Source organism: Tasmannia lanceolata, unplaced genomic scaffold (assembly GCF_043159265.1).
Source record: "Tasmannia lanceolata isolate RefF3 unplaced genomic scaffold, GAP_Taslan_0.1 ptg000020l, whole genome shotgun sequence".
Classification (NCBI taxonomy): Eukaryota; Viridiplantae; Streptophyta; class Magnoliopsida; order Canellales; family Winteraceae; genus Tasmannia; species Tasmannia lanceolata.
This window is the reverse complement of record NW_027518697.1, coordinates 4,758,299-4,771,717: the sequence shown is the minus strand read 5'-3', so window position 1 is coordinate 4,771,717 and position 13,419 is coordinate 4,758,299. Positions and strand designations below refer to the sequence as shown.

The 13,419-nt window shown below is 36.6% G+C and overlaps 1 protein-coding gene across 4 annotated transcripts; it reads right to left on the bottom strand.

The window, feature by feature from the left end:
* Nucleotides 1–436: 436 nt before the first annotated feature.
* LOC143854552 (WW domain-containing protein) lies at nt 437–13,414 on the bottom strand. Of its 4 annotated transcripts, none has more exons than XM_077364579.1 (14): nt 13,223–13,414; nt 11,631–12,491; nt 11,506–11,540; nt 11,306–11,384; nt 11,141–11,219; nt 8,059–8,154; nt 7,804–7,958; nt 7,581–7,637; nt 5,980–6,139; nt 5,163–5,382; nt 2,142–2,255; nt 1,798–1,923; nt 1,412–1,463; nt 437–1,049 (listed from the first exon to the last, which is right to left on the bottom strand). In XM_077364579.1, the coding sequence occupies exons 2-14, from the start codon at nt 12,378–12,380 to the stop codon at nt 897–899; spliced, it is 2,076 nt and encodes a 691-aa protein (XP_077220694.1). In that variant the 5' UTR covers nt 12,381–12,491; nt 13,223–13,414; the 3' UTR covers nt 437–896. The 4 variants fall into 4 exon arrangements, with proteins under 4 accessions (XP_077220694.1, XP_077220695.1, XP_077220697.1 ...); XM_077364580.1 differs by having other exon boundaries at nt 8,059–8,142; nt 13,223–13,413; XM_077364582.1 differs by lacking the exon at nt 13,223–13,414 and having other exon boundaries at nt 11,631–12,005; nt 12,089–12,202.
* Nucleotides 13,415–13,419: the final 5 nt, after the last annotated feature.

Here is a 13,419-nt window from a genome sequence, read left to right as displayed (position 1 = left end):
TTAAGATGTGGTCCATCTAATGGACGGTTTGGATCATCCTATGGTGCGGGCCATACTGTACTTTTAATAAAGTGAGGAGTGCCCCCATCAAAATACAGTAGTGCTGATAACATTTCCCTTGAGACAAATGGGTACAAAATCAATGGTTTAATTATTCTTTAATAAATACCGATTTTTAAAAAAAAGTTATAATCTTTAATAAACTCTGACTATTTCAAAATTCTTGCAACTTTCAAATTAAAGGCAATTTTTAATATGATTCGCATTTGCCGAATTAAACAAAAATTTCACGAATAATTCATTAATTTCTTGTATAATATTTGTCAATCTATGAAGAAACTCATACACACTAACCCAGCAAGCTGCACATGACCATCCTTCCATGCTTTTTATTGTATGATTTAGAAAAATATGAATATATTATATTAGATATATATGAATTCCAAACATTTCTCTTTTTCTTTTTTTTTGGACATCTTACTGATTTATTCTCGAATCTGAACTTTTTAACTATGGTTCTTACTAGGAGAAACAACATACATAATCAAAACCAAATTGCTAAAGGAATGTTCATAAGATCCCAAAGAACTCCATGGCTTTGCACACTTGCTGTTCTGTTCACAACATGTGAAGATTCAGTAAAAATAGCCCACCTATTTCATCAAGGAAAATGCTTCAATCATCCACAGGATGTCGATTTTGGTACCTCTGCACCATCCATCGGTAAAATCAGCGGGACCACTGGCGTTGGGGATCATTTTTTATGGGGGTCCCATCAATCTCACCAATGGGGTGTGGAAGAGACAACCTCATACAAACCTTTAACCTTCAAGGAAAATGTGTAACACTAATCTCCGGCAAGGAGAGTACACACCAGAGTGTAATTCAGGCGACCTTCAATCTGCATCACCAAGTCCATCACTACCGTCTCCCCTCTTGGAAATGGGTGCATATTGTGAGCTTGGTTTTTTCGTTTGAGCAGCAATCTCAGCATTCTTTCGCAGAACAGCACCAGGCGATGGATATGGACGTTGCTGAAAAAGAGGACCCTGAAATGCATACAAACAAAAGTATCATTTGTATCATGCCCAACCCTCTTCCTGAGGCTACTTGGGCCCTGTTTGCTTCAGATTTTGGGAAATAGTTATGGGTCCAAAACTGCTTATTGGACTCAAAAGTCAAAATTAAGGCCCTTTTTGTTTTGGATTTTGAAAACTGACTGTGACTCGAAAACTTTTTGTGGTTAGTAATGGTGTGTTCTCACCACTTAAATATCAAAATGGACTTTAATTGAACATTAACTAGTTTACTTCAGTCTCATCATTATTACAATAATGATATAGCTATATACTTTTAGTGGCATAAAAAGTGATGGATGTATCACTATTTCCTAAATGAGAATAATACGTACAGTGGCAGTGGTATCTGCAGCCCGTGGTTGAACTCCTTTTAGACCGACTACCCTGCAAAATCAACAGCATAGTTGAGATAACAAGTCTCAACAAATTGACATTCCCATGAACATAGATGCATCGAAACATAAACAGAAGTTAACCACAGTAACAGCATATCACAATTCTACATTATAGCATTTTTTTTTCTAAATGTCATACCCAACAAGTCCTAGAATAGGTGGAAATTATGAAATTGTCCGGAGATATTACAACAACAAAAAAAAAACAGACATTGGCCTCTCTCAACAATTCTTTGAAGCATAAAAATGCCAGGATGCCCAATAATCATTTAAAACAAAAGCAAAATAAATGATTATGATGCATCTTTCAGGAAATAACATACCAACCACCACGTGGAGCATCAGAATATGAGCTTGGGTCCATAGGATCCAACTCGTCATCTTCAGAGTGATTACGTTTCTTGTTGACTCTTTTAGTGCCTTTTCCAACTGGTGGTTTCAAACTTGACCTGGAAAGAGCAGGGGAGATCAATCAGCAGGGCGAATTTAGATATGGCTTAAATACATGCATGTCGTTGCTTTTTACATTTATTTGTTCTTCATGCAAAATTAAGCAATGTTCAGTATGTTTCAAGTTTTCAGCTCAGCAAGAAAAATGCTGGCCATGGTTTTTGACATATATTTCAATATTAATTGTGAGAATATGTGAGCAGACAAGGTATGATACCTATGCTTGGGTACCATTTTGCTCGAATCTTCCTTAGGGGTTACACTATTACCCGTTTGGTGCTGATAATTTAAAATGGGAGATGAATGTTGTTGAAACGGAAGGTTCAAAACCCTGCATTCAAAAAACATACAGAAACTAAAATCATGACATTGGACAATGTAAACTAGAATATATATCTCTAGTGATTTATATGTTTTCAAAAAAAAAAAAAAAAAAAGGGGAGAAAGAAGGAAATGGATATGTAGATTGTCAAGCAGTATATGCAGCAAAAAGGGTGCATGAGGCTAATTGAAGAGCCACCAATAAATTTCTAAAGGCAGGACATCAAACAATAGAGATTTCATGCACACATCCCATGATAAGAAATGCTAGAGTTTTCAAGGGATATGCAAAGAAATCTTCTTTTTTCTCACTTCCTAAGTGTTGGCTTTATGGATCACTGGGGTGAAAATTCCTTCCAAGCTTCAAATTTGTGTCTGCTTTTGATTTATGGCACGAGAGGAAGGTCGTCTGCTATAGCTTTGAGCAGAGGCCGGTGACAGTGCCGGGGTGGGAACCTCCCGTCCCGGGCAACTTATAGCTTAATTTTGATCGTTCCAGCATTGGGAACCCATGCCCAGCTGGAATTGAGGGGTGTTCTAAGGGATAAGATGGGGGTTGTGATATGGGCCTTTGCGGGTCCTATTCGAGTGACAGACTCTAATGAGGCGGAAGTTCCAGCTGTGCATCAGGGTATCAAACTACTAGAGATGGAGGTCTTGGACAAAGTGGTGATGGAAGGGGATTCCCTTAATATGATTCATTGGCTTAGAAGTTCCCATGCCCCTCCATGGAGGTTCGCCAAATTTTTTGACAAGAGAAATTATCGGGTGGGAGATTCTAGGATTTCTTTCAAGCACGCCAGTAGATCGGCTAATCAAGTTGTTGGTAGATTAGCTAACGCTGGTGTATCTAAGGAAAGATTGGATCTTTACGATTCCATTCCTCCTTGATTTCTTTTCGTTTTATTGGATGCTTGCTCGGTTGAAGGGTATCGCTTGTAGTCTTCTAGCCCCTTTGGCTATTTTGCTGTTTTTCTTGTCTTGACCATCTCAGTCTGTAATTCTCTTTTTCTTTAATGAAATTTTCTTGCTATTAAAAAAAAACATCCCATGCAAAGAAAAATGTCATAAGGTACTGTATGAATAACCTGCCTAAAATTTTGGCCATGCAGTTAGTATAAATACTTGAAATATTTGCATTTACCGTGTTACCATAAAAAAGAACAATATCATTATATTATCATTTTCACAGGAGTAAAGTCTGCTATCGATTGAACTACCATGTTGTTCAACAACACCTGATTTCCTTTCTATTGAAGCAAACAGAACAAATTCAGAAAACATTATCGAGTACCGAGAGAGAGAGAGAGAGAGAGAGAGAGAGAGAGAGAGAGAGAGAGAATCAATCTAGTAATCAGTGTTGCGGAAATGCTCAGGACTTCTAAAGGCCTAAACTAGGGGAACCAGACTTACCATTTCTGTTTATCTTGATGGAAGACGTTATTAGCTCTGTGACAAATACCATCCAATCAATCTCTACTTCAAGGTTTAAGATATGATGTATGGGCCAGTGGGCTTATGATTGTAGTCTGGACAACCTAGAATGGATATCTCAGCTACGCTTGCTTCGAAACTTGTTTTATCAGATTGAAGTCATCATACCAACAAACTGACCTCCCAAAACACTAATGCAAGTAGTGCTAATTCAGCGCTGAGTGAACTTTCTTTATAGCAAGGGTTTTTGCACGGTCACATATAAAATGGTCAAGGAAAATACCCACGGCTAGGTGCTCTTGGTCTGAAGACTAACCTTGCATGTGCAATGTGTCTTGATAGGCATTCAAGTCATGAATGTTTAGACATGCCAAAAAATTAAGCACATTGAGCAAGTTTAATCTCATAGTATTATCCCACTCTAAATAAAAAATTACTATATTCTGGTAGAAATTTGCTAAAATGTGAAATAAAATTTTAAAAACCAAAACTAGTTATTCCAAATCAAACTAAAGATCAACTTTAAAATAATCAGATTGTGATATGAATATTTTATCATGCTAGAACTTGATTCCAAAAATTAGAAAAGACGCAGAATCGAGAGATTTTTTTTTTTAATAGCAGTAATGCATATATAAAAAGAGAATATACCTATGATCACGAGAATTTCACAAAGAACTATTAAACCAATAGATCAAGTAATTAGGATGTGTGCATATGTGACGTGATCCTGCAGCCTTAGGACTAGCTTATTTTGTAGACATGTTCATTTATTTTTATTTTAGCCTTTTAGCTATATTTGATTGGTCCTAGATGTGGGGGATGTCCACATCAACTCTATGGTCCTATTATTTTGTGAATATTTTGTGGACATGTTCGTTTATTTTTATTTAGGATTTTATTTTAGCCTTTAAGCTATATTCGATTGGTCCTAGATGTGGGGGATGTCCACATCAACTCTCTCTCTCTCTCTCTCTCTCTCTCTCTCTCTCTCTCTCTCTCTCTGTGTGTGTGTGTGTGTGTGTGTGTGTGTGTGTGTGGGTGGGGGGGGTGGGGGGGTGCTGTGTCCAATCACTAATTACAAATATGAACCAGAAACACTACGTGGATCTGGTACCAATCTAAGAGACCATGATTGATGAACATGTGGGTGAAAATGGACTGCTTCAATATTCTGAGAACACTAATCATGAGAAAATATACATGTCAAATAACTCATTAGGCTTGCTTGCTACAGGAAGTCCGATGTTAGCTTTTAGAAGGGCAAGTTCAAACAATTCAAAAGCAATTTAGATCAACTCAAATAATTCCAAATCATGAAGTAGCAGTGAGATAAAGGGAATACGAACTGCAATCCAACCCTTACCACACATTAAAAATTGTTTATAGCATATTTACAATAGAATTATCATGTATTTAATGTAATTTGAAGAAAACCAACAGAAAGCATTGCTCAAACAAAAATGCAGCATGCTAGATATACCGTGTGCAGTGATTGCAATATCCCCATGTCTGGACAAGGCCTTTACCCCATCCACCACATCCCATGCATCTCTTTAATACAGATGACTGGTAACCCCCATTTCCAGCAGCTTCATCTCCAGAAATAATGCTGTCGATAGGTTGTGAGGCAACTTGTAGTGATGAATTTGGATGGTCCCATTGTGATAAGTGTGTCTTTGTATTGTAGTAATATTTTTGACCTGTTGGAAAGGGAAAAAGTATTCAAATACAGAGATAGAGATAGAGATAGGGAGTATGCTAGGAAATCTTTTCTTATCATTATCCCTAGGTTTAAAATGAGGATAGACCATTCCATAAGAGAGAACCCAATGCTTGTGTTGGATTCAATCTTTGACGGCTTTGGAATTTCCACCTCCAATCTTATTTATTTATCTTTCATTGTTTATCAATACAACTACATCAATGTTAGGAAGAAATATAACTGACAACGCAGAAACAAAAGTTCATTATTACTGAATATATTGGCTACCCCCCAGAAGTTAGACAAATGCCCACTGAAGAGACTCGGGTAGCCAACTTGATGGAAAAGTCAGTTTTTCATTATCAGGAACTGGAAATAGTCTTAATACCCACAAGATAATGGTCTTGTGGAGATGGCATGACAACTCTGTAGTTAGGGAAAAATAATTTTGAATTGCCTTACAATGAAGATTGGCCCACTGTCCTAGTTGATGTTAACTTTTTGAGAGAGAGAGAGTGTGTGTGTGTGATTTGTTGTTGTTGTTGTTGAGTGTGTGTGTGTATGGGGTGGGGTGGGGGGTGTCTAATGGAAATACCTGTACCATCATCCATTGCCTCTACCCAATCTTGCAGCAGGGGTGAAATACAAGGAGGAAATGAACTACTGGCGCTCTCAACAGGACTCTCCCATTGGCTTTTCCCTGTATTTTCATTATAAAAATATACAGAACCGCTTGCAGGGTCCTTTGCTTCAACCTACAAGAAGATGAAACTATCAGCCGCCAAAAGCTGACTGGCATATAAAATATCAGCAAAAAGCCACTTCAAAGAACTTATTTGTTATGGAGCTGGATGTTTAACTCTAGCAAGCAAATAACAGAAAATGCATAAAAATTCAAAATAATGAGATGCTTTTTCAAAATTATATGGCAACTCAACCAGCACAGGGTGAAGAAAAAACAATCAGTGAGAATTCAAGAAACCATAAAGAAATAGAACCTAGGTTTGCAAATATCTGAGAAATACCACACCATAAACAAAAAATATACATAATAATTTTGCATGCCAGTATTTTCAAAAAAAAAATAAAAAAAATTGCATGCCAGTAAAGAACTACAAGAACTTGCAAGTGATAGATCAAGATTGAAGGAATAACAAGGGCGAACCAAACCCATGATTGGAAGTTTTTAGCCAAGCATAAAATGCAGATATGACAAAGCCATTTCTTGGCAATAACTAGGTCCATGATTCAATCATAGAACACTACATGCCTACATTAAATTTTCTACACTTCATACAACGAGTCATAAATTCTACTACATAATTGGCTATATTTTCTTGGGGAAAGCATGGTCAGAAGTCTTAAGGTTCTTACATCAAAAATTTTCCTTGTGTTCTAATGCTAATTCATAATAATTCAATTCCAAATCCTTGATTAAGATCATGAAATCCCTCATTTGAATTAAGAGTGATTCAAACCCAGCTTCGACCAAATAGTCAAGTAATTGAATAAAAAAGTTTAGTTGGCATGGGCAGATCCTGAGTTAACCTGGGTAAAAAAAAATAGCGATCATAGCTCCCAAGTCAACCAAACCAAAGTTTAGTTGCCATGGGCAGATCCTGAGTTAACCTGGGTTAAAAAAAAAATTATCCAGCTCCCAAGTGAACAAAACCCCCTTGGAAACTCAATCCCCCTGGTCAAAATTCTGTTACGAGAGTAAACCTCACATAGGCTGATGATGTAATAATTTAAGGCATTGTATCTTCCAACTAGACCAATCCATAACTTTAATTGCTGAGAGCGCACCTAATTAGATATACACAATTACATATTGTAACTATGTGATTTTATACTTTACTCTAATAGTACCAAATTCTCTCTTCCATATGTCAATAATTTTCAAGCAAAAAAAATGACTGAATTTCAAGCTGACTTGGCCTTGGGGACTCTTTGAGTCTGAATAAGTTTTCAAGTTTTAACATATTACAAGTTTATGAAATTTGGTAAACATTTTCATGGTATATACTAGCTATTAAACTATTCCCAATGAAACCTTAGTATACAGAACACCAGCCATAACATAATGTCTCCGTCATTATTGAAACAACCTGAAGAAAACTTGTATTTTAAAGCAATCACAAGAAAACACATGTTACTGACAGATACCATTAAAATAAATAAATATATAAGATTTACCCAACCAGGAGGCAACTTTAAGACTCGGACAGTTTGAGTAGACTGAATCTCCAACTTCTGAAATTCAGAATCACCAGTAAATTATAAACACAAAAAGTAAAACAGGATAGCTTAGTATGAAAAACAAATATACAATTACAAGGGCAACAATGGGTTCACCGCGGATATAGAAATTTGTGTATAAATAGTGCCATACAAAATCAGAAGATAAACTTGCACTCACAGTGGTTGCAGGACCCTCATTTGCTATGTCATCTTTAAGAGTCCCTCCAGCTTTCGGGTACTCGGGCAAATCTTTCTGCGAAATATTTGATCCCGACTGATTGTCCACCTTGGGATTTTTGGGGCCCATTTCATGAAGATTATCCATGGGTTTCTCTAAAATAGAATAGCATAAATATAGTGAACATTCTTTACTTTCCAGAAATCATTTATATTTAAACAAGTAACTATTACTTATAGAGGCCATCAATCTTACTGGATGTGACAACCGAGGGCCTTGGCACACCATAATAAGCACTTCCACCTGGTACCCCATACCCATTGCCGATTTCTATGTTGCCTAATGTGAAAGCTAGCAGTCAGCAATTACATTGAGAAAAACAAATCAGTACGTAGTATCAAATAGATCCCAGAGAAGAAGCACACTTCAATCTCACCTTCTAGTGAAATATAAAACCAAATAAAAAAAAATCCTACATCAACATGGTTCAAAAATAAATAAACCTTATTACATAGTAAATAAGTAATATACAACACCTAATAAAATTATAGTAATATTTTTTATAGTTAAATATGCTAATCTTAAATTATAGAGATATCATTTCTATTTTTTTTGTTTTCTAGTTAATTTTAAATTTTTCTTATTTTTATTTATTCTTTTAATTCTGAAAAAGAAATGGACGAGTTGTGCGCGAACATGGATCATGCAACGTGATTTGTGCAAAAAATGTGCTTCCGCCCAATACATCCACCTAGGGTCCTACTTAGCACACGAGTGTGACCTACATGCTCTTGGTCCCATGCCACATGGATGTCCCATCTGTAAGATCAATAGTTCTATATCCACAAAAATCACTAGTTTAGCTTTTCTTGAGAGGCTTCTAAAAAAGCTCCTTACTAATACAAATATTAGTAAGGAACTGATCCATGTCCTTACTAATAGTTCTTGAGAGGCTTCTAAAAAGGCTCCTTTCTTGAGAGGTTCTAGGATCATCCAAATATGGTGGGACCAGCTGCAAGACATTGGAATTGTGGGTGCTCACCAAATCAACAAATCTGCTTATACACGCATGGCATGCATAGGACCTAGAGCCACTTTTCTTTTGCCTTTTTCTCAGGAAGTATTATTTAATATGGAGAGATTTACATTTATAAGGTTTTAAATAACCAAGGGGTGTGTGCATGACAACACAAGTCTTCCACTTATATAGTATATATAATTTTTTGAGTTCTTACACTAGTCTTTTTCGAGTATCTGACAAAGTCCTCGAGTCAACTCAACTCGACCCACTTTTTTGAGTTTTCAAACTATGTTCTATCTAGACCACTGCCAAGTGAAGTACTGATATGATTATCCAGGAATCAATTTCTAATGTAAGTATAATCGTTCTCACACCATAGGGTAAGTCATTGGCATGATTATTATCTACTGATGTTTATCTTTTCACCCAAGGAATACATATATCCAAATGTTGAGCAAACAAACAAGAGATATAATTTCACATCGCACATTTTGTTCTCGACACGTGTCTGCTCCCCTTACTGAATTGTTCTAGATAATGAGGTGGAAAGAATATCAAGTCGATGTGTGCTCTAGGCATGTTAAGTTCAACTTACATGATGAGGGTAGTGAAAGTTCTGCAATAATTTGGTTCAATATAAGATTTCTCCACAGTTTTTCTTGTATAACTTGGTAAAATCATGAGAATGTTTTGTTTTACTTAGGGAAGAGCAACAAGAGAACTTTATTAGAGAGGGAAAACAAGATATAAAGAGAGGTGAGATAGCCCATAACAAAAAAATGGCAAATGGAAAGACAAAATCAAGCCACTAACCAAGCATGTAATCGCTTCTGATTCAAAGAGTCACTAACTATCAACCCCTATTCAAGGTATAAGATAATAGACCGGAAGAAATTCTCTTGGAATAAGACTTTTTCTACACAGGTGTAAGAGAATAGACCGGAAGAATTTCTCTATTCAAATCAAGGATCATAACAGTAATGCTAGCCAATCTCCACGCATCAGGCTTTGGTTTTAATCCTGACATGGTAACGTTAGAGGAGTCACCTTCAACCCATAACTCTCTAGATAACTTCGTCATAATGACACAAAGCCCTCTCCAAAAGCTGCACCCCTCTGGCTAATTAGAGTCTGTGATGACAATAAAATTGGAGAAACCTTTGAAAACCTCCCTCATTTCACTCATACTAACCCAACCAATTTTGACTGGTTCAAAATTGCTCCTCTAGTGCCAAAATTCGCCTAAGACAGTCAAGAGGACTTGAGGACCACCTAGCTATGATCTTTTTTGAAAGAATAAAACACTTGGCTACAAGTTTATCACCACAAGGATACCTCTGCACAACTTCTTTCCATTTACTACAGAGATCGCCCATTTTCTTCCTCCCAAGAGCACAATAAATAGTGGAGAGCACATGCGAAAGAGGGGAAATCTTCCCTCTAAAGATCCTCCCATATCTATCATTCCAAATGCTCGACACCACCACATAAGGGGTTACCTTCCAAAATAACTTTAGCTTTGTCCCCCAAAGGCTCCCGTTCTCCACCCCATAATGAGCTCCAAGATAGCGCAGGAAAGATCCATGGCATACAAAAATCTTTGAGAAGGACAACACTTGCTCACCACCTTACAATGGATGAAAAGCTAGTTAAGTGTGTCAAACATTTCCTTATAAACAAAAAACGCATTTCCAAGTATCAATCTCTTTTTTTAGTACATTGTATGCATTATTACATTCCTCAATCGTCCTACAACAAAATGCTCCAACCCTTGGGGAGGAACCCCACAGTATGAAAGACTTAGACATGAACCCACACTCGTCAATAAGAATGGGTTAACTGAAATGATACCATTAGGATCACAAGCCTGCACTTTCTTATCACTCTCATATTGAGAGACATGAACAGATTCTACAAAACAAAGACTACTTGACTCATCATCTTTGAGATTTCCTCTAAAAGACGAATCACAATCTATTGCATTGCTAGTTGATGCTTTTACTTTCATAGACAAAAGGCGCAAAATTTTCATAAAAATTGCAATTAATTGGGAAAAAATGAGTTTTTTTGAAAAAAAAAAAAAAAAACATTGATAATTAAGTTATTTGCTATTTTTTCATGAAAAAACTTATTATCAAAAAGTCACAATAAGATGCAAATAATTTATATCGTTTCCAGATTTTTTAAGTATGGGTCCAAGAGTCTTCCATGGATCAAATTCTATCACGGAATTCTTATGACAAATCGTGAATCTATAGAGAACATTATCCAAAAAGAAAAATATAGATTTTAGTTATTAGAAACTCAAAAACCAACCATTATCAGGATGAATTGATCTCCCACGCTTGGAGGCCACTTCTGCGCGGTGATCGGTGGTCATCTTAAGAAGAACCTCCTGAAATGCATCCATGTGGAAGGTGATGTTCTTGCAGAGAAAATGAAAAATGGAAGAGTCGAAGAAAAATATGCAAATCACCCCACCTTCAAAGCATTAGAATCATGGCGTCCAGAGAGAATGTCTTTATCAGCTTCTGCAGATTCAGTTGTGCCTCTTGATCGTCTATATATTATTCATATTAGATGTAAAACAAATGTTACACTCCTGTTGCTCCACTATTCAAACTACAATATTCAAATTTAAAATGTACATGAAATAATTAGAATTAAAAACAAGGGCCAACCTCTGATTATGTATGATTTGCTGCGTGGTGATTTCCTGATCAACAAAAATCAATACCGTCTCAGCAACACTTAACAGACAAAAAGGAACAATTTAAGCAGAAATATTTCAAACAATAAAAAATACTTGTTCACGCAAAACAGCATTTTGAGCAGCGGTTTGAATATCATCCGCTTCGTCCCCCTGCAATATCATTCGGGTATCATCCTCACTCATTTCAGTTTGTTTCAGTGACTGCTGGTCCACGAGATCTGTGCCACACTGCTTTGAGCCTAATGATTCACTTAGATATGTATTGGATGGTTCGGAACATACATCTTGGCCAGATTGAATTACAGCATTTGGTTCACTTAATCTTCCTTGATGTTGGTTGTTAGCATTTTCCTCCTCGGTCCATGTATCCGATGGGTTGGGTTCGTTTGACTGAGGCAAGTTTTGATGATTGCAACTTGGTATAGATAAAGAGGAGGCAGTGCCACCTTGAGGAGTCTCTTGTGAAAACTGAAAACTATTGCTTTCAACATGAGGATGCATTCTATCATGAACAACACCAAAGGAATTTACCAACGCAGGTTGAGAGTTACCAGGCATTTGTCCTGATACATGAGGACCTGGTGAACGTAATCCTCCGGGGCCAAAATGAAATGGGGTTGTTGGGTGAAAATGTGGATAAAAGTTCTGAGTAGCAGGAGGAAAATTTGCGTTAGATGGGCGAACTGGAAACAAATTGTTTCCAGAAGGGTAGAACTGTTGATTGGGGTTGATAGCATTGTGAAAAGGCTGGTGTGGTCGTGAGGTGGGTGGAATAAAGGAAGCTGGAGTGTTTGGAAACTGCTCCACGCCAGGAGGGAATGGCTGTTGATAAAAGTTATCCATCACAGAGTCTAAATCTACAGTATAGAATACCTGTTTCTTTAACCACTGATGTAAGTTGAGGTATCAATCTTGAGAGAAGCGGGTGCAGTAAATGGATGCTAACACAAATTCCTACATAAAATACAGAACACCATAAGTTTGAAAGAATTATAAGATAACTCGGTAGGAAAAATATTTTCAAATAGGGTTTTGCTAACATAGGGCACTCACTCGTTAAGGTGCATTGGAAACATAAATTTACACACGTTTTGAGAATGTTTTGAGATTTTTACAAATGTTTTAAGACTTTCCACTGGGAACATGTGTAAAATTATGTTTCCGATGCACCTTAACTAGTAAAACCCTTTACATTAACAAGTAAATATACATAGAGATTCAATTCATAATCTAACTGATTATATTACATATCTCCAAAAAATTCAAGATTTTGAAAACTCAAATGCATCTACATTAAGTAAACAAAATAAAATGACCAGTAGGAAATACAGTTAATAAAGATTGTGATTCCCAATTGGTTAAACTTCAGAAATTTCCTTTAAGAATCCTTGTACATAAAATAAACTGGCAATAGGCCCATGAGATAGCCAACCACAAGAGCAAAACCCTAAATCATAGAACTCAAATATTTTAATGATTTCTACAATAACAATCATGTTAACGAGCTCAATCACGTTCTGTAATTTGGTATTGAAATTTGTATTAACTCAAAGATTCAGCTTTATTCAATCTGGAAAAGTTATTCATGTATGAATTAAAGAAGTTACTGAAGAAATAACGGAACTAGGGTTTTCTCGTAAAAGATAAATAGGGGATGCCAGTGAGAAAGGAAATAATTCACGGACCTGATTTCACCCATGGAGTGAAGGCTTGGAGAGCTTTTGGGGGTGATTTTTTTTTTTTCCAACGACTGATTTGCTTTGAAAAATCGACGGGAAATTTCAAACGCCGAAAAATCCCGGATTTTCGCGGAGGGAATTGCAGATTTTCCAACGCGCTTTCGCAGTATCGCTTACTGAGAGAGCAAATGTTACCCCTTACA